Here is a 22514-nt window from a genome sequence, read left to right as displayed (position 1 = left end):
GCATTAGTGTGTGTCTAATATGCAATAGTTACAACGCAAAGTACGTTTAGTGATTAACATCGGAATGTTCTTTTAATATAATATTATAGAATAATAGCGAAATTATATTATTATTATATTATTATAGAATAAGAAAAAGGTATCGGATAACTCCCGCTCTATATCTTAATAATGTCCGCATCACTTCTTAGTCTACCACATGTAAAATAAAAACCCTTCAACTCTCACTTCATTTTTGCCCCACTAATATATATGTATATATTTTTTTTCTAGTCTAGCAGCCAGCTTTATTTGTAATACCTGCAGGTTGGTAGTTAAAATAAGTGAGTTTCATATATTTATATAATTGCAAATTTCTCAAGGATTCATAAAACGTTTTCACACTTGAATATCAGAAATTTGCGATACAAATGAGATGATCGTCTAAACGGATCGAGTGGCAATTGCTATTATCAAATAATTAGTTGGTAATAAATGCTTTATTTATTCATCATGATATTTTAACAAGGTCAAGAAGCCTAATTTAATAGCAATAATGGTTAATGCATATTAAGTACTACTCGGAATCAACTCGGAAGTACCACAGCTACCTAGCATTTTATCATAGTTTGGATTTATTAAGCGTAGCTTCTGTTGCTGGAATTTGTTCGTTGGTAAAAGAAAGTGCTGGTAAAAGCTCTAGTTCAGTTTCTGTCTATGTAAAAACAGATGTAATGAGAAAAAACTACATTTCCATGTCTGATAACTAATCACAATGTTACGATTAACAACTGCCATTTTAATTAGCCAAGATCAAAATTCTATTGCCATTGGCAGAACCGCCAGTCTTGTTACTGCAACAGGTCTGGGCTGAGCAATTAAAGAAAAGCCACCGATACATAGTTGAACGTAGGCCGATTTGAATGGAACACTCGGCGTTTGCCCAAGGGAGCAGCCTCTTACTGTTCTTATAACTCAGGATTGGCTTTCAGGTGCTTTGAATTGGTCAAACATTGTAGTACCGAACTGTCCTCTCTGACTTGAATTTGACCTCTTCTTAGTCTACCATAGCTATGAGTAGAACAAGTTATTTCCAATAATGGTAATTTGTATTTAGCAGTCAAATATTTGCTTGAACCTTCTAGTTACAGAACATGTACACTTCACTTAGATAATCATAAAACGAAAACATAAGTTAGACACTTATGATCAAGCTGCGATGCATTTTACAATCACGACTATTCTATTTTGTAAACATCTTATATTGATTTTTTATTTAATGCCAAACACAAAGATCACTAAAGCTTTAGAACGATCAATTCTCAAATGAACTTTAATGACATGATACACCGATGTTGTCGCAATACTATTGCCACCGTCAGAAGAGCAAACAACATGTATCCTTTAAGGCAATTTTGTAGAATACCTATGAGATAAGATAGACCATAGGTCACACTGTATCCTCGATATTAAAAATAGCACAGAAAACGAGCATGTATTAGCTTATTAGAGAACCTGTAAAGCTAAGAGAATGCTTTACTGCCGTAGAGTACGAATTCTACATTAAGGCATAAACAGAATAGACACTAATGGGACAAATAGACTCATATTTGTAAATTAATTCTTCGCCATTTTAATCGCTACGACAAAGAAAAGGGTGGCCAGAAGGTATTGATCCATAGCGAAGGGAAGTACTAACTAGTTTGGTATTAATTTTTCGAGGGTAGACATAGTATCCGCAATTTGTTTCAGTATGTGGCCAGGGACAGCGGTCACAGAGTTGTCCAAGGCTACGCAGCACTCGCGACCTCTGCTGGTGGCCTTCGTACGTAACCGCTTGGACTTCACGGATCAACGAAGGTTGGGCAGGCTTAACCAGCCTCGACGGAATTGTATTGCCATCGGACAATGTGCGTGTAAGATCCAAATGAACACGTAGGCTCCGGTCGTGCTTAGTGACGAAATAAGCACCAACGAAATGAATTTGGGAAATATTTTTTCGACGACTAAGTAAAAAGATATATTTACTGCTGACTCGAGTAAACTATATCTGTAATGTGAACGGAATTGTCATATTTCATCCAGTGTCTTTCTCTAACTCTGCAGTTTGCACAGTTACGTATAGCTCAATAAAAAAAGCTTTGAAAAACACACCGCTAAAGAGGCCTTAACCTAGATGTTAATTAATAAACAGCGCACAATGAGTCTTATGACAACTATTATCTCATCGTCGGCAAGCATATGCCAGACATTATATTAGTGAAATGGCCTGACGGGAGATAGCTTGGCGTTGTTGCACTACTATCGTGTAATTTCTCTGCAACGAGGCAAAATTGGTTACATGCTTGAATATAACCGAATGATTGCAGTCACGAAGCGAAGTGTACCTAATCCATCCTTTCCGGCCATAAGAACATTATCGCTTTTTCCGCTCTCCTAATATTATCATATAGCTATGAGCCAGTAAAACAGGTCCTTGTAGCGTGTATTACCATTCCAGACCAGAATGTTCTAGAATGGAGCTCACGTAAAGAATATATTGAAATAAGCCTATAAAGATCCACTGTAGAGTTCGGGCCGAACAGGGCTTACCTCTTCCCGTAGGGCAACTAGGATTGCCATTCATACGTCCAGCAGTACAAATGTTTTATGTTGCGTGTCTTGATTCAGAATTACGTATGCTGGGTACTGTACTTAAGAGAAAGATATTTTAGCAAAGCGTTCGCATATGCTAAAAGTGAAGTTTCCAGCGGTCATATTTATTCAACGTAACCTCTATCTACGGTAATTATAGCTTTAATTTGGGTTCAGTTTTAGGATAGGCCTCCTTTAATTGCACATAGCTTTTTCCATAGTAATCGTATATTAAGGGCTGTTGGTAGATTTAAATACGTTAGGTACTGCACTAATACGCTAGACGCAAAACATTTCAGCAGAGTGAAATTTTGGGATGAGAGCAGGCTAAAACTACCAAAAATTACGAAGAGTCAAAATTGACAGAAAGTCTCCGTAAAATGGCTTTTCGGTCATTTCAAGTCTAAATGCTATTGAGATCCTTCCATTTCACTTCGTAGAAATCTATCTGCAATTTTCTAGAAGCCGCACGAAAGCTAGAAATAATGTAGAGTGTTGAAGTCGGGCAAAAAAAAACGAAGTTGATTGTCTAGTTGAGACTTCGCTCAGCGGGACGAGATCAGAGAATGACTGATATTCACTCGAAAGGATGAACTGTTTTTCACTATGACGATTTTACCGTTTTGTTCTAGAAAAAACTAGAGGAGCGTTTGGTAGAGAAGGAAGAGGAGGTATTTACACCTTACTGCCAAAAAAAATTACACGACAGAAACCTTTGATAGGACTAAAAAGTGCGACGTATATTTGCCCGTCTGAATTTCAATCGCAAGCATGACAAGTACACATTGATGATTGATCAAAGTACTTCAGTGTATACGTATTAATCAGATAAATTTTTATACGATAAGTGCTGCCGCTACCGGCGAACTTGACTTTTATGCGTAAAATCAAATAAGGCATTTCATGCTATATGCGTACCATTATAATTTCTTAAGTTTCGATTGATGCAACTTCTATTGATGATATCATTACATTTGCCTGCGAAGTTACACAATTAAACAGATATTTTCAATAATTTTTTTCATATCTGTTGGAGAGGCTTACTTACGATTTTTTCGGGCTGATCGAAACTAAGCTGCTCATTGGATTTAGGTAGAATTGCCAATATAAGGCATCACTGCTTCTCCCACAGAATTCCATGATATGTGTGGCAGCAACAATCGCCTGCATATGCTTCTAATGGGGTAGTTCGTTAACCTGGCCCTGTTTCTTTTGGGGAAAAGCCACTATTGGGCAAAATGGACTTATTGACATCTGTATTACATGCGAATCCGGCATATGATAATGTCAAGTACGTTCCAACAAATCTATTTAGCTTAGCGCAACTGACGTGTGATCAAATGGTGATGGAAAACGCTATTATACGCGAACTGGTTTACGTTGAACACAGCAACAAATGAACAACTCTCGGTGCCAAAAACTATACAAGGACTAGGATAGGATACACCGTAATTTTAGATTAACGGGACCTGAGGGTTCTAGTTTTTTTTGGGTGACGCATCTTCGAATGATTTCGATAATTGCTCCTACAGGTTTTTGAATTTATATGGTCCATATAATGTGCATAACTTTCATCACTAGAGGCCTTGTTCGTAGTAGTCGATAAAGGATTATGGTTGATTTCATGGGGTTTCAGTAGTTGTTCCGTTATAGGTAGCATTTTTACATTACTAACGAGTACGATAACAATCTATGCAGCCATTATCCCAGGTTGCAGACACTTTTCATAAGCTAATTGCTACTTTTGTTAATCGAGTTATCTACATGCTACTGCCGCCAGTCGATTATCACGATAATCTAGGCGAATCACGACAGATACAATCTGAGGTTCGGAGCACTACTTGAAACCGCCTACTTCACTCTACGACAGAGTTCTTCGGAGAAATTGTAAATAGCGTTAAGCGAACGTACACTGAGTGGAAACACTATAGGTAATGGTGATCACATACTATGAACGTTCCAGGTGCAGTTAAAGATAATTGACTAAGGAAAGGTCAGTGCAGCAACGATCATTTTCCTTGCTACATATACATAGGGCTAGCTGACCGATGCCCCAGATTTTTTTATTACACGCAACACAGATAGCTATTACTTGATAAAACTTTCGGAACTTGACAACTACTGATTCGATCGTTAGTAATATTTCGTTATTATCAGAAATGGGTAGATTGATTAATTATATGATATTTTTTTTATTATATGTGTAAATGATAATGTTAATAATAACAATCACACGATAACAAAACGACAGGATTACATGCTTGCAGTCTTTAGACTGCAAATATTTATGTTACATAACATAAAACTACATGAACTAACAGGAACTCAGGACGATAACAACTAAAGTATATGATTGAAGAGAACTGCTCTTTGGTGGCATTTGCCTAAGCTCGGTGCAGATCTATGCATGAACCTAACGCTCCTTTATATAACTGAAGTGATTGATAATCATCTTAGGTCTAACGATATCTTTTTAACTTGAGCTTAGCAAATTAGGTGCAATCGGCGACTTTAGTTAGTACAATGTTCAAAACTGAAATTAAGAAATATTTAAACCTTTATATGTATGGACTCGTGCACGCAGCTAAAACCATTATTATCTTGTATTATTAGATAAAAAAAAAAAAAAGCTGTGAATGTGTATACATGCATGTGTTGAAAATCTCGTTCTATGATATATGTGACTTATGTGGTACTATTAAAGGAATGAGGTATTTAAGAACGAGTGTCGTTATATTAAAAACATAAAAAAAAAACCCGATGGATTTCAATATAAATTAGAATGATACGTTTTCGTGGTTAAAAGTTGAGCATTTATAAAATATTTTAGCAAGCTCTACATAGTAGGTGCAAAATTAGATTTTAGAAAAGCAATTAGTCTATTTACGCTACTTCTTGATTCTTCAAGCGGCCTCATCTTCAGTATTAATAGCTGAGGTTAGTTTCATTCCTGTAAAGGAATAACTATAGCGGTGGAGTGGGCCAATAGTAACACACGGCGACGGTTTACTTATAGTGGGACACGATATAATTCACACAGGGTTATTGGAAACCTGCTACAGCCTTTCAAGATGATCAGCGCATGATAGTGGAATATCCAAGTCAAGATAACTAAACTAGAAGAGAAAAGTACTGAACTAAGTAGTTGGCTAATATATATGAATACCGGAATGCGGTGACTTTATGGAACTGTGGAGTGATAGTTCAACTCCATACATAAAACCGCGATGAGGCAACGGAGATACAACGGATTACGGAATAGCTTTGGCTCAAGCCGAACAGGTGTGAGCTGGCTTTATAGTCAACAAAGAAAAATCACAGAATGGCGTTAGGCAGCATTTGGTACACGGATGTGTAAGAAGTGAATAAGTTAATAATTTTCGGTGCTCTTAATTGTAAGCAAACAGTGTTGTACATATGTCTGATGCTGTGATACAGTTCGAGTAGTAACAACCACTTGGTTCTTTTACGATTGCTGTTATTATTTCGGTCCGCCCATCTGCAAACACCTTTTGAAAATAGCTTATTTTCCGGAGTAACTTAGCCCTTCTATATTTAAGCAGTCAATTAGTACATATTTGATTATAAATATATATCTAATTGGGTTATTAGAATAATTAGTCTGTTTGAATGGTTTGTTATCTACTGACATCTAATGAGCACTCTATATGCTAACTTTCTCAGCAACCAAATATATATGACCTTTGTAATAGTTATGGCTTTGCTCTTTAATGGCAGCAGGATGAAAAGCTTTTTTGCTCAACATATCTTTCTACAAGAAACAGGATCGGAATATGTCGATTTGCAAGAGACGTAACATACTTCAAAGCTGGTAATGATTATGACAAAACACCGTAATTGCAATACTAGGCTATCAAATGGAAAGAAAATTGCAAGCTCATGGTTAGCTTTCAGTGTGTAAACAGATAGGTATTGTTGTTTACTTAGATAGCATGCCCGAGTAATAATAGTAATAACAATGCTTCGTCTAGTTGCCCACACGGTCAATAGTTTACACCTATTATATACTATCTAAGTTATGTATAAGCAAAAAAAACTATGCACTTTTGTTATATTTCGGCAACGAATCAAAATTAAGCATGCAATTGAGGTAATTTTAAGGATTTGTAACCTTCGTAAAATGTATGAATACATGTAAAAATGCTTACCTACAGAAGTTATATGTAAACGTTGAACTCTACGGTAAGCGACAACCCATCGTTTCTGTCAACCTACTGATCAATTCACTTTTTAGCGTCTTCGAAACTTGTGAGACTGGTGTCATCCATAGGGTATTAATTTGCTAAAAATAATCTGGAGGGTTATTTCGAACAATTTATTGCGAGCGAGAAGAATTTATAACTCTGCTGCTGCGTACCGATACAAAATAACAAACGCCTACACTGGCCATAAGTAAGTAAAAGAACTCAGCAATTTGATGCAATGAATAGTTGTCTATGCATGAAATTATCATTTCAATTACTCTTCCATTCATTCTCCGCGACATTGAAAGGTTATTGTCTTTTTAGCTTTTCAGATTTGTAACGTACAATACTTTTTATATGACACCAAATAAAAGTTCATATTTGGAATTTAGTCCTAAATAATACAGGTACCGTCTTTGAATACCGAGGAATACCCTTAAACATAATACAGATTTATCGCAGAAATATTTGAGCGGTATTTAATAATTGCTTAAAATGCTTTATCTATGAACGTTTTCCAATAACACTTTCTCTAGGAAACTAAATTTTTCAAGGTGTCATAGAACAAAGCCATTTATAAGTAAACTCCTTTGATATATAGTATTATATGCTAATACCTGTTGCAGTAAAACTTTAGATCCACCAAATGTGCTATTAAAAATTTTAATATAACTTATCAAGTTATTAGTTAAATGTCAAGTCGAGTAGAACCCTGACACTTCTTGTCTGAAATAGCCGAAATCCTCTATCATTAGTAGTGAGGATGTACCCATTGAACCAAAACGTGATAGACCTAATCCATAGTTAGCAACAAAAGTTAATTAATTTATCCGGTTTTTATAATTTCGTTCTTCATCCGGAGGCCTGTTAGGAATAATGGAACAACATTCATTAAGGACCGTCCTACCTCCTTGTTTCTATTGTAGAATTAGGGATCCTCGAACAATTGCAACTCACTCCATCCCTATTTCATATATTTATAGGCTGAGCAAAAAATAGTGTAACTTGCAGGTAGGAAAAAGGAATATGGCTTAAACTAGATTAGACGCTGCTCCCAGGTGGCTGTACCTGTGTCTGATCCACCACTGTATCCAACCGAAACTTGTACATATACGTTGTATACACGTTTATATATAGAATATGTCTATTAAGAGAAATTGCTGTGTTTATGGACTGTAGCGTTAGTATCGACCAACGGCAGTGAAGCTTTACAAAAAGCTCGCTATGCCGAGTATATCGCATAGTCGAGTGAGGCCATAATCGTAATTCACGAACGTATCAACTATTCGACAAATCTCCTACTATTTTACAAAGTGCAAAGGAGTCATGAAATTTTACTCATCAAAGCAATGCTTCCCAGTTTTCATCCACAAATATATCTCGACGCCAACAAAAGCGTGGGGAGACACACCTGTATAAACACCAAATCGTTATAAAAAATTGTACAATTCAATAGTACGAAAGTTAAGCCGGAATCGTTAGCTTTTGACTCTCCTAGTAAATGTCGCTGCATTAACAAAGTGTCAGGACTATAGGCATACGTAGATCGCGAAAGCAAAATATTCATGGAGCTAGGGCTCAGTTTATTCGACTCACGAACTCGTAAGGTTGACCTTATTTGTTGAAACTCAAAGCCAAAAAACAGGGTACTAGAAAGCTCTCGGGTTACATACTCAACGCTCCCGTTAATGGTTGTTTTTATACAGAAAAATAGTCACGAGTATCAACATCATAGAACTTACTAGAAACCTGATGACTGCATTTTTTGAAGCGTACATCAGTGTTATTGTCACTTTGACACTCTTTATTCGAATAGTTTAAACATTTTTTTCTGTAGAAAGAAGACGGGCGTACCTTCAGTCGTCCAAATACTTAGTTAACAATTATCAACATTTTACAGCTTCTATCCGTAGGTGTACATATATCAGGCTCGTTTATTCAAACTATTTACCGTTGAATTGTCAGTTTACACCACGTTCATAACCATATACGATAATATATAATAATAATATAGAAGTTATGATAGCGGAACCTCTATTGAATTTACATGAGAATATGTGCGAGAGATTTTACTGCTTAAATTTATTGCAGAAGTTATTTTTCGACGATACAGTCTACCGAATTTTTTTAGTGTAGGCACCAAAGTCATTGCAAAAAAATGTGTTTCCTGCGTTTGTGAAGCCTATGATATATGGTCCTGAAGAAAACTAAATTTCGCCATTTTTAAGCATAAATATATAGAATTTGTGGAACCTATACCTGTTGTCAAACGTTTTGCATTTGTAGACTAGAACAAATGTACAGAGCTACATTCTATTACAATGCGTACATGCTCTTGGTCTTAATTTTATAAATTTAAGCCTTATTTTTAAGTTAAGTGCCATTTGTGAATAATAGGATATTTAGTCTTAAAACATATCGTTTGCATTTTATTAGAGTGAATAAAGTTTCCAGGCCTCAGATAAATTTTAAGGCAACGGGGCGTAGCATTTAAGGGCGTAGCATACAGGCATCTAATTGAACCGTTCAGGTCGTTCTATGTGTACCCCAGAAAATGGGCAGAAGCACTATGTAATGTGAAGTAGGTCCACAGTTTCTACCTCACTATGTGGCGATCACGACAAGATGGATTATCACTTCCGCCTCAAATGCTTGATCTTATATATACAGCTTTGCCTCGAAAATGCTCGAAAGCAGATAATGGATCAGCAAATGCGCCGACGCAGTCTGTCCGAAAAAAAGGAGGTATCTGCTATTTCTATTTAGCTGCATATGGCTCATTTTATTGCTTGTTCTTATTCAAACAAGAAAAAGTTTTTCTGGTGGAAGTTTCGATATTTATCTTTACATTTTGATGGGCGGCAAACAGAAGTTCTCGAACCACGATTTTTAAGTCATAATCGAAGCAACAGGCAGGTTTTCAAAAGTTATTGCTTTTACCATTATGTGACCTTTTGAGAAAAAAGACTTGGCTAACTTGGTTTTTACCGATTATTAAATTGAGTGTTTTGTTTAACTTAAATAACTCAGCTATACTAGACCTTAGTACGTGAAGCGCAAACATAATTTACCAACACTAATGGCGTCCAGCTTATAAATCACCCCGAATATTCTCAAACAGAAATATATAATAGTCCTGCCTTTATTCATCAAGTTTTTTCTGCTAAGAGCTTTTAAATGACGACAACGATGTCATTGTGGACTCACTGCTACGGAACAAGTCCGCTTTTTCAGACAGCAACTTATCTTGTTGGCAAATCCACAATCTGCCAGAAGCGCTCTATCTCTTGTTTGCATAAAGTAACTATAAACATTATGAAATCAATCCAAAACTAAAAAAGCGAAATTTCTTCTGTCAGATAGAAACGAGATTTAAATTTAGAGAGCAAATCTTTGCTGCCTACCGATCTGGGTCCACAAAAACATTAAACACCGTGCTGGTATTTGTACCACATAAGGCGTAGCAATTATTAATTGTTCAACTAACGAAGCATCATTCAACGACTCAAAAAAAAATTATGAGATCAAGGTAAGATTCACCGAGGATGAACTAGTTTTCAAGTCTGAATGGTAGACAAACATTCCCGCTATTCAAACTTGATGATTTTGATACTTATAAGCAACAAATTATTTTTATTCCTGATAAAAAGAATTTTCATTACACTTATTATACACAAAGCCAGAAAGAAAGCCGCATATAATATGTCAATCACGAAGACCTAAAGGATTACAAAGAGGCGAGAATTAATGCCAGTAAAATAAGGAAAGTTTGTGAATGTGAGTTGGTAATTGTGCTCTATCATGTTGTCCCGCTTCGTTTTGCCTATTGTAACCAAACGGATGACCTTCAGTCACACACATCAGAATGGCACACTTGCGGTGTTTAATTTACAGTTTAGGCACGGAATATAGAATTTGCGTTGTGTGATTTTAAAGAGTGGCACATTGTATGTTACGACGCGCTGTATTGGACGTCTAATCTTTTAGTGCTCCTTCTATACATAAATCGAACTTAATTCTTCCCGAAGTCGTATTCCTGCAGTAGTTGATGTTTTGAGGTTGTAATTGCTTGCTCCGGTAGAACCGTTTCGATAAGTTCAAGTAGGGCATCCACTTTTTGATTTCGCTACGAGCTCAAACTGGTGATAGCGTTGCATTAGTTAATTACTAGCGTTCCTTTTGCTCATTAGATTGGTTAGTTCGTATACATCCTATGTTCCCAAAGGTCCTAAAACTAAAGGTGAAGTTTTCAATCAAATTTTATTTATTTACCTCTGCTTGTAGTGGTTGAAAATCTCATCTGTACACATCAACAACACTCTCAGTATCGGACACAGTATATAGAACGAACTAAAACTAGTTGTTAAAACACACTGCATCGTTTTTTATTGAGTTCATAAAAGTAACTTAAAATATTTATCACATATTCTGGAGACTGTAGCAGAAAGCGACAGGTGGCATGACATTTAATTCCCCCCGTATCTACATGTATCATCAGGCTCATAGAAACCTGCTTCCCTGCATAGTCTAGGATAGAACCCATGCACGGCAAGGCGAGTGATGACATGTTTGTTTAGCCAATTGATCCCTTTCTATTCGTTGTTCTTCCTCGTACCCGAAGTTAAGAAATTCTCATTAGTCTCCGCGAATTTTTACTGCCAGTTCTTAGGGTTGGTCTTAAGGGCTCCCGTTGCTGGGAGCTTAAAGCGACAAGTTTTTAAGTCCTCGGACAGGGGTGCTATGAGATATGCACGGCGATTCCGGGTCACTGTATGAGCTTTTTAACGCGATTTAATTGTTTGAGATTTTCCAGTGTAAAATCTTTCCAAGTAGTGTGTATTCCGTACGTTGCAATCGGAACTATTTTTAAGCCTAACAAACTAAGAGCGTTTGTTGAGACCAAATGATGAGGCGATTGCCTATGCAGCCAACACTGCTTTCGTGTATCACATATGCACTGAAATTTCTGCCGTTCACAATTTCATACGGTAGAGTTTCATATAATAGCTAACATTTAACTGTTTCCAATTTTCCACTCGTTATCTTAACTAATTCTTCCACTATACGCGCAAAGTTTGCCTTATTATCGACATCCGATGGAATAATGATCAGTATTAAAACTTACTTATATCCTAGCTATGCGAATATGCTCAAAATTATATGCGTATAAAATATTTACCGAATTTAATAAAAACTAAAAACATAATTTAACAATAAACCTGGGCAGTCGTCGTCTAAACCGATAGAATTTACTCTAGAACACACGCATTTTGAGTCCTGTCACAGTTTTATCACAAAATTTTGACAGGACTTAAATTACATCGGAATGTATTAACCAATGTAACGATATTAAGTTTTTCATGAGAGTATTTACGTGATCATATTCTTAAATTGGATAAAAGGAATCAAACAGGAGGGAAGATTGTGGCAATAGCCATTTTGCGTTTGAAGAACAAAACGTTTTCTTTTCCGATACATTTTGATGCAAGAATTATGTAGCAAGTATCAACGCCGCTGATGTAAAAGTGGCCACTCAAATATCTGCGACACAACATCTTTAATATAATAATAAAATAATCGATATAAAAAAAATATTTTTATTTCAGTTCTTCGTATCATTCGAAGGAACATACTGCAGCATTCCGGTTGTTAATTCGAAATAATTTGCACTTTTATGAAGATTTGAAGCGTAGTCCATTGCACGTATGGACTGACAGTGTCATAACACATGACAGAAGGAAGAACCCCTTCAGCTGTAAATGATTCCTTCTTCAAAGCAAAAACGGGTTATATCGCTTCTGGGGCTGAGAAACTTCGCATTTTTGGAATCGATGGAGGAGAAGCATAAAAAAAGACGAAAATAACACGTACACTTAATGTTATGGCAGACATGGAATGTATGATATTGAGATCTCTTTAATGCTGTACCCACGCAAAAAAACACAGCTCAAGCATTCGGAGTCTCCCTTTACGAGGTTTTTTCCGACAGACAATGAATTCGAATTTACTCTGCTGCATATTTAGTAAAGACGTGTAGTTTTTTCGCTTTTAATTTCCCTTTAACCTTAACACCTTTGTTTATTTTAACCTTAAGGTGTCTATTCTTGGTTACTCTTCGCTTATAACAGCTGTTACAAGTACATTTTGTTGAAGGCGTGTCGTCATGAGGACGAGTTGTGCAATACGTAATTGAACTTTATATCTACTGATTATTGTTATAGTTCTCTGCTCGCGTGGGTATAACATGGGTGCCTGGTTTCTTTTCCTTTGTATCATTACTTTTATTATGTTAATATTTAGTGGTACGAGTTTGAATATGTGGACCCATAACGATTACGCTGCATTTTCCTTCTCGGTCAAGTTAAAGTCAAACAAAATGTCGAAAAAAAGTTTGATTGGAGTACAACTTTAAACCCCGTATGAGACCCGAGCTAATTAGGAACATGGAAAAACAAAATCGAAAAAAAGGTTACAGATATTCACAACACTTTTTACTAAAGAAGTTGAGTAGCTGCTGTAGAGACAGCTCGTGAGAATTTGAATGTTGTTATGTATATATTTTAAACCTATATATCTAAGTGGTTAAGTGCAACAGGTAAATGAAGATCATGAGATAACGTATTACCGGGACAACCATCCTAAGTAGCATGTTCGATTATTACTCTTCACATCTAACAGCAACCATCTTTTATGTAAATTAGAAAAACATAAGCTCGGGTGAAATCCCTAACGTATGTTGACCGTTGCCGATTATGGAAATACATGGAAACAGTAAGCCTTTAATAGCTCGAGCCAGACATCTGGAAAAGAGTACGTCCAAAATAATGTCTATCACGTACAAATTCTTTCATCAAGTCATTCTTTATATCTCAATTTATTTAACTTAGATCGTTACGACTCAGGGCAGTCCTGGGAACTCTTCCTATCATTCATGCATAACAGGAGGTAAACCACGAGTTTCGTACAAACCTGTGTAAATCGTCGAGGCGCAGAAACCTCCGCGAGTCGTGTAAGCGAACCGCTCATGTGTCGTGTGCTACATGGTCCAATTACGATATCCCGTGTAATCGGCAAGCTTGCCAGACCATGATTTTGAGCTACAAAGACCGTTGGGTTTAACTTTCGTTGATCCCTCGCTCGAACCCAACGAACGAGACCGGGTTCTAGACCCAATTCATCAGCCACGTCTTCCCGAAGGCTGCGAAACAGCCCGTAAACGAAGAACATGACCATGACACTAGCGACTGTACTGGATCATAGATAGTGTTAGTATTGACCCCACCTCATGACACGCAACTATACTTCAAGTGCACTTTAATCTTCACTGCGTACGCCTGGTATGGGACTTGTTGTCTATATCGACATTCCGTGGCCTTGCTTTGACTGAACTGTTTTGTCTCGTTTAACCCTAAAACACGTTTGCGACTTAGATGATTCAAATCTGTATAGGACTAACTTAGTCAGTTCATGATTCATTGCGTACCACATATTATTACATGGAGCACAATAATTGTTTATCGCGCTAGGTGCGTCGGGTGGCCGATTTGCGTTGCCTTGCGGCATTCGTAGACTCAGTTTTTTGCAGAATAAGCACACGTACGGAATACATGACTAATTTGAGCTATGGAATCTTTTTTGCGGAACAACCGATCATTTTGATGGTTCCTTTACGTTTAAAAGATCGGTCCACTGATTTAGATGTGTCCAAAGAGGTCTCTCTTGCTGTGCTCGTAAATCATGTCTCCATAAAGGGGTCTCCATGGGGACGTCTCCATAAACACGCCACGAAATTAACACGAAAGATGCGTAGCTCTGTAAAAATTAGGAAATGTTTCTTTTTAGTGAGTCACTAGATAGTGGTGCTCAAATTATATGAGAGGAATCTGACATCAGTAGTAGAAGGCATGATCAATCGTAAATCACCCATTCAGAGCGTTCCAGACTGATGGCCGATGAACCTTGCAATGATCTACTACCATACACTGTTCGTTATTTAACTTGAGAGCGCTATTCCGCCATATCATTATTGTGTACCGTGCGTACTCTTCAAACAGTACTGTGTACTACACTTGTCCATATGCCTACCATACATGCCAATAGCAGTCATACACAACGAACAGCATTTTTATGGGCTTGTCGTTCGCGATGAAAAGGCCGCGGATAAGCTGTGAAGTACTGAGTCAACGCCTGACTTCAAACCGCACAGTCATTATATAATAGCAGTTGGTTTAACTGTCAGAGACAAGGCATTATCTTCCTGTTGCTGGGACTAGTTGCATATTCCCCAAAATCCGATGGGTGCCAGACACCATGTGCCTCACTTCCGGCGTTGGCTTGGTGACTGTTTTCAACGGCGGTAATGATGATGACGCAGTCCACAGAAGATTGGTGGACGATGCGGAACGTAAGACAAAACCCGAATACGCACTCTTCCGTGCACGGTATGGGCAGGGCTGGATCAACACTTCTGTTTAACATCAGCAAAATTTAACACTGCACTTAATAATTCCGTTGTACACACGCAATGATGGCATTACACTCAACTATATTAGATGGTCGCCTATTGAAGTGACTCTCCGAGGTGACGCAGTGCTCACATTTCCAGCGTTCAACATGAATGTTGGCGTAAATATCAGTTTGGTCAATCAGCTCATGAAGTGTGGTGTTACGAAGGTTTTTGAAAAAAAATCAAACTTTGTAATACACAATTCTTGTGTGTCACTGGTTTACTGCCACGTTTCATAAAACAGAGAAGCCAGCTCACTTGAGGACAAACAGGTAATATCCAGAAACTCCGACAAAAGGTGTTTTCGTAAAGACTATGATGCTGGACTCCTCAGTAATCAAATTATTTGCGATTAGCAGACCTTGTTGTAGAATTGAAAAAACTGACAGTTATCTCCAATGAACGAGGCTTAGTTGGATGGTCAGTGAGCAAGGTTTTGCTTACGTAGTGGTGGAATAGCTCTTATTCTGTAATGATGATCCGCTTACATGGTTCTACAAACATAAACGCTGTTCGTTGGTCTCTTTCAATACTTACCCAATTTCGATTTAATAACGCATTTTTCGGATGCTCTAAAATCGGATGTAAATTACAAAGAAAATGTTAGCTTAGGAATTTTAAAAATGTAAAAGTATTGGTGCTTTATCCGAAAAATACATCCAATGATACAAACCAAAACCATATCACCAGCTATATAAATGTTTTGTAAGCTTTTTTGAGCATGGAGCCCTGGTTGCTCGTTGATTCGTGGGTGGTATTTGTACTACAGAGCTTGATCATTTGGTTGGCAAGATCATTTTTTTCGCCATTGCAAAACTCCTTATTCTTTTTTTCTAATCTTCAATTGGATCATTTCATTGACAACACTTTGTCGCTGCTGCAAACAGCAGGATCCTTGTTAAAGAATAACTCCTAATATAGCAGTATCTCTTAATCGAGCGCTCTTGTAGATATTTAAGCATATGGTTCTTGCTAAGAGTTGTTTTTATCCACGATGCATAGCACGACTTACGCGTCACTCATATCAAAAAGTTGAAGTTTATGTTTCATACATCAGTACCCCACACAGCACAGTCAAGATACATAACTTGTATTTTTCACAGTGCTAGACAAAGTTCGATCACATCTTTTCATGTACAACGAACACCACAGCCCTTAATTACGACTTGCACCACACGACAAAATCTACTGAAAATCTCAAGAGGCACTTGATGGTTTACCGTCGAGGAAAAAATGTAAGTTATGTAACTGTAAATTATCAACACGCATTGTCGCATATACTTCTGATAACAACAGTTCGTACTGCAAAAAATCAGTTTTCTTTGTTAGCAACTTTCTAATAAAACCGTAGCCAATGGTTTGTTTATCTATTGCTTCGGCAATATTTGCTATTACGTGTTCAACAGCAGTCTCGTACAAGACCACTACTCACCGCGTGACCACGCGATAAACAGGCAATCCCCACATGTGGAGAGTACACTTCGATCCCCTCGCTCATGGCGAGGGTCTATGGGACAGTTTTGGCCGGAAGACATTTGGTATATTGTGCGCTTTTTTCATCATAATACTTTTATTGGACTGTATGCGATATGTACACGATGAATCACGGTATTAATTTCAATAAGATCTCTGAAAGTCAGGAGTTTAATTTGCTCAGTCTCACATGCATAAAAATCAGAAAGTATATTTACAAGCGGTTTACAGATCATAAAGTAGAAAAATTTGCTATGAGGATTGATAAACAAGACAAACAGTTAAGATAATGTCACTTAACTGTTAATAAGATACGGGCGAGTCTGGTATACTCGTGTAACATTATTCTGCTAGAAGTATGTCGATGTTAGGGTGTATAAATCCTTTATAAAGAAGGACCATTTATCTACTTAACATTGTATGAAGTTAAACAATGTGACCATTCACTCTAATTTTCAGCTATGTTACCTAATGTTGATCTAAAACTACATAACCATACCGGTCAACCTGTTAAGTAATCATGGCTTTTTGAAACCAAACAGTTGTACAGGTATAATTTTTCTAAGCATACTCAATTGATATTGCACTTTACAATACTGCAATAAATGTATTTACTGAAATGTTTCGTATTATATACAAAGTCACATCCATATTTTGACTATCTAAACCATTGACTTCAAGCCCTCATGAGGACTACGAACAACCATAACAGAACTGTGGGAAAGGGCAGAAAATTTCGTATGAAAATCATAGAGGGCGCCACCAAGCGCGAGTTCGCTTGCAAAAAAGAAATCACAATGGGACTCTATCGGTCAAAAAAATGAAAGATACTGATAATGTCCAACCGTACCTCGCAGTACGCAAATAGTATAGCTTCAAATAATTATATTACTTAAAAACTTTATAAATTATTTGTTGAGTCCCTGCCTGGATGTCCCTGAGAATCCGCTATATTATCTAGATGCAATTTGTGATGTAGAAGCTTCAAAAGATAGCTAAAGATAAGCTTTAGTCTTAAAACACTATTTAGCCAAAAGCGTGAAGATCAAAATCAATAGGGATCTTTACATAGAAACGCACCGTATAGCAATTACCGTTGTCTATATAATGCAAAATGAATTTCTAAGCTGTTTTTTTAAGGGATGTGAATAATATGTGTGATGATTTTTGTTTGAGTGGTCCACAGCACAGATTTTAGAATTACATTTAAATTTAAAAACAAAATCTAAAAAACAAAAGGGTTCTAGTTCATGTCCATGCTGTTGCCAAACTTAGCACAAAAGCGTAGCTCAGATCCGCTATTAGTTCCTTCGCGCCAGTACGACTACAACAGACTCACAATAATTTTTAATCGGATGGAAAATACAAAATATGCACATGGCAAATGTATGCATTCGTAGAAGTTACTGCATTACACTAACTTATTGCTTACTCCTCCATTTTATAAGTATCTGTACGAGTTTCATTTCTTTTATTGTATGTTATATTATTTACTGTATGGTATATTATGTATTGTCCACCAAGGTTCGTCTGGTATAACGAGTTCTCCTTGAAGACTTGTGACTTCCTAGGCGGATACATTTTAAGCAAGCAATTGCTGAGACGATGAACAGCATACATACACCTATTTAGTAGCGGGTTTATCTACACTTTCCGCAGCAGAAGCTGCGACGCACACGCAAAGTGCATTTCAGATGTGACCTCATGTAAAATAATGGCCGCGTTTTGCATAAGTGTGTCCTGCATAAGTGCAATGAGATAGTTGTAAACAAGAATTAATCTTGCAACCTGTTGCCACAGATATACCAGAATCAGACCAGTGGCATCAAATCGTGTATCTAGTGCTTTCTTTTTTATTGTATGGCGATTGTGACCATACATCTGCTCGTAGCCATCAGATTAAGTACACAAATGCAGCTAACTGAAGAGACCTATACAGGCCTGACCAGATAGACGAAAAGTTGTTCTTATGCTAGCATCTAATGGACGAAATATAACGATTTAGAATAAAATGCATATCTAGAATATTTAGTTTATTTTAACTATTTTTTGGATTTTCAACCATTTCCATAAACATAAGATGAACGTCTTTGGTAATGTATGTTTCACAACTTTAATACTCAGTTATTTTAAATGAGAAAATAGTGACAACAAGCAATATAGTTTTGAAGGTTTCTGCCATACGCTCCTAGCCCTGCATACAGTATCACGTTCCTTCTTTCATGCAAATGTGGCACCTGAATGCTATGAAACAGAGCTACATTGGGGACTCACAGGAATGTGTTCTAATTATGTCGTGGACATGATAGCTACCCAAAATTATAATATCTTCATAATGTGATATGCTGTCTCGTTGATGTGATACTAATGGCTAACTTAGATCTAACAGATTGCTGCTACTAAATCGCACAGCTCCCATCGAAGTCATTAAGCTTGCTACAGGCGAATCCGACAGACTTTGAAACTGATTAACTTCTCAGCTTCTTGGTCTGGTTGATTTTTCATATATATATTAGAGGTATTTTCCATTATTTTTTACACTATCTAGCTCTGGCAGCTCCTGAGCAGCCATATACCTACCATTTGTTTTCCGATATGTGAGTCCTCTACCTGCGGCCTCTCGAAATAGATCGAAAGTGCTTACCAACTGCTCCTTTCAAGTCATGGAAAAGCTCATTCACAGGGGCATTTATTGAGACAATAAACAGGCTGAACCCAGTGCTGGATATTCCGTTGTTCAATTCAGGAATCAATTGAGGCATAACCACATGGTTTGAGCATGGCCACAAAGTAATCAGACTGCGTGCTTTAGATGCCGTGCCAGTGGCCCGTAGATCTTTTGACGAACTTGACCCCTCATTTACTGTTTCATTTTCAACGAGTATCGTCTCATAATAGCATGTCCACTGCAAGTATTACCATCAACTTTTGTTTAAGCTTACTGTACACTGCCACCACACCTGATTTCTTACCAGAGAAAAGTCATTCTCTTGCCCGGTACCTTTCAAACTGGTGGTAGATATTGTGCCATGCCCCGTCTATGGCGACCGTATGCTCCAGGCGGATTTTTTGTTGGTTAAAGTTCCACAACTTGCACGCGGAATACACCATATGCATTTACAATTGACTCGGAGCCAATTTACCGAGATCTATTTTTTACTTGGCTTACGGAGTTTGTTGTTTCAATATTTGGATTGTTCTGTGTGTGAAATATGAGTCTTAGATGACAGAATCCTTAGACTTTAGGCTCTTAAAGAAGCCTCCTCGATTCTAGCAACGCATTCTCGTACTTCGAATCGCGACATCTCGTCACCTAGTCGCTGTTCTTCAACAATCCAATACCTAAAACGTTTGTACCATTTTCGTATCGTGCTTTCGTCTAAGGCCTTCTTGCCTAATGTTTTCATCAATTTTTGATGAGCCTTTGCAGCGCTCTGACCTTCGAGAAACAAAAACTTGAGGAGTGAGTGTAGATTTTTAAAACTGAAAGACATTGTTTCTTCTGAAATAAACTCAAATAGCTTATGCCCATAAGTGTTTAGAAAGCCGGAGTATACTATTTACACTTCGTCTGCTGGGGGCGAGTAATGGGAAAGTTTTTAAATTTCAAAAGTCACTGGGTTGGCTTATTGTTATTGACTTTCGAGCGAATAAATTTGTTGTCGTCTTCATGCAGGAAGCTGTCAAAATGCCGGAAGTAGTGGCTAACGTCTTAAGCCCACTACGAAAACAATACCTAGACTGAGCGAACAGGGTGGTACTACGACGAATCGTCAGTACGGCCTGGAACAAAAGAAACGAAAGCGGTTTCCATCGGTGTCGACCAGAACTGTTACTATAGCAGTCACTTCGACGATGATCTATGACTCCGCTAGCTAGCAGCTTAACATCTGACTATCCTGTCAATACATGGGAGCTCGTAGATATGCGTTAATTAATATAGATATCGACGTGTACATATAAACTGACGTATATTTAGTTCTACTTAGATGGACTACTGATACAAACTTTTCAATATCTATCCTAAAATATATATCTAACAACAATAATATTCGGCTGATCTGGATCAAGTAAAATAAAAGTTCTGTTCTAATAAAATTGATGTTACATTTTTAATTTACTTATTTTAAACTCTTAAGTATAACAATACGTTTGATCGATAGAATAATGATCTATAGCTTTGCTGTTAGTTTTCAAAAACTTATAAAGCTTTAAGAAATACAGCTCAACTCAAATTCATACACGCCCTAAAAGCGTTAAGGAGCAAATATCGCTCTAAATGTGTAAAGGCAGATAAACATGGTCAACATGGGCACACATAAAGGTACAAGTTATACATCTTGACGCGCTGCTTAAACTTTGATAACATTTATATCCTATTTTTTATATTTATCGAAGGTCCACAGAGGACTGTATAACTTCGAGCCGATTTATGAATAAATTGATTGTTGTAGATTGTTCTGGTGAAAGCATTCACCCCTGAACACGTTTCTGAAACACGTTACGGACAGTCAATAATAGGCGAAATCAAAATAACGTAGACCCAAATGCCTACAACAGAATCTACTTAGATTTTCTCATTTCTACATAAGCCTTCTAATCTTGCTTGTTTTAAAAAAGAGTGCAATCATAGATGGTTAGAAATGATTACCAAAATGTATCGTTTCGAAAAAATACAATACGCTGTAGGGTAAAAGTTTAATGAGGTCGTTGGTTCTTCTACAATTTAATACTGTACAATGTGGTAAATAAAAAAAATATCTATACAAAATAAATTTAAACAAAATTTTTTAGCGACGGATATAACTTTGACATTATACCTGTCTATATGCCTGACATTTCCATGGGCAGCAAAATTAACTAGCAATATCCTAAAGCTTAAGATAGACATTTTGTTTTTAAGTTGATTAAGTCTTATAATACGTAAAGCTCACTCATTCCGTGGAAACTTTTGACAGCTATTATGGACCTATAACTTTTGTTTATACCTAAACCAATGACGGCCTAGATCTGGCATCCAGGTTCTGCCTTCTCTTTATTGGCTGAATGATTGCCGAGCAGTCACAGACACTTTCTTATTACTGTGTCTAGAATGTGGGTACAGGACACGTTTGAATTCCGGTACACGTGCGCCGCCATTTTTTTTTAGACTTTTGAAGCTGTTTTCGAACAAAAGCCTAGAAATAAATTTCAATTCTGCTTTCATTTGTCTCCAATTTCCTCACTCATTTAAAATCATTTTCTTTCGGATGATTCTCAAGTTTAGGAAGTGGAAAGAATTACAGCAGGCTGGATATGGCAAATCAAGCGAAGACAGGCATTTGTGTGTTCGAAAAAAAATGCTAGAACATAATATTCTTGTGTTTTTGTTTGGAAGGCTTAATGTAAGCAGAGATTTGGGAACACTCACCTGTAGTAGACTGATAAATCGTTGCTCTGTAAAAAGGTTATCCAGCATCACCGGATCGTAATTCGGATCACTGAGACATTCCAAATCATCGAGCGATTCAATTATCACCGACACCGCACCTGTAAAAAGTACCAGCACCCGTGAATGGCCTATATATGGCCAATGAGATCGCCTGCTAAAAATTTTTGCAAGAAAAGTGCTTCCGCAATATATTTGGACAAATTTCTTTATCGTAAAATGTATTCCACTAGATCAATTCTATGCCTAGCAATGAATGGAGGCAGTTATATATATATGGATATATATA

The 22514-nt window shown here is 37.1% G+C and overlaps 1 protein-coding gene and 1 long non-coding RNA gene across 10 annotated transcripts in view; both read right to left on the bottom strand.

The window, feature by feature from the left end:
• Positions 1–22514, bottom strand: part of CASK (peripheral plasma membrane protein CASK) — a 322381-nt gene that overhangs the window by 163658 nt on the left and 136209 nt on the right. For all 9 annotated transcript variants that reach the window (XM_086977513.1, XM_086977510.1, XM_086977511.1 and 6 more), the window contains one exon: positions 22208–22326. In XM_086977513.1, coding sequence (XP_086833639.1) covers positions 22208–22326 — 119 coding nt within the window. The remainder of the gene's footprint in view (positions 1–22207; positions 22327–22514) is intronic.
• LOC147758103 (uncharacterized) lies at positions 7976–14470 on the bottom strand. Its single transcript, XR_015319170.1, has 2 exons — positions 13788–14470; positions 7976–13618 (listed from the first exon to the last, which is right to left on the bottom strand). It is a non-coding gene; the product is annotated as an uncharacterized LOC147758103 (long non-coding RNA).

This window comes from Varroa destructor, unplaced genomic scaffold (genome assembly GCF_002443255.2).
Source record: "Varroa destructor unplaced genomic scaffold, Vdes_3.0 BEIS01000001.1, whole genome shotgun sequence".
Lineage (NCBI taxonomy): Eukaryota > Metazoa > Arthropoda > Arachnida > Mesostigmata > Varroidae > Varroa > Varroa destructor.
The sequence above is the reverse complement of the archived record's forward strand: the minus strand, read 5'-3'. Positions and strand labels throughout refer to the sequence as shown.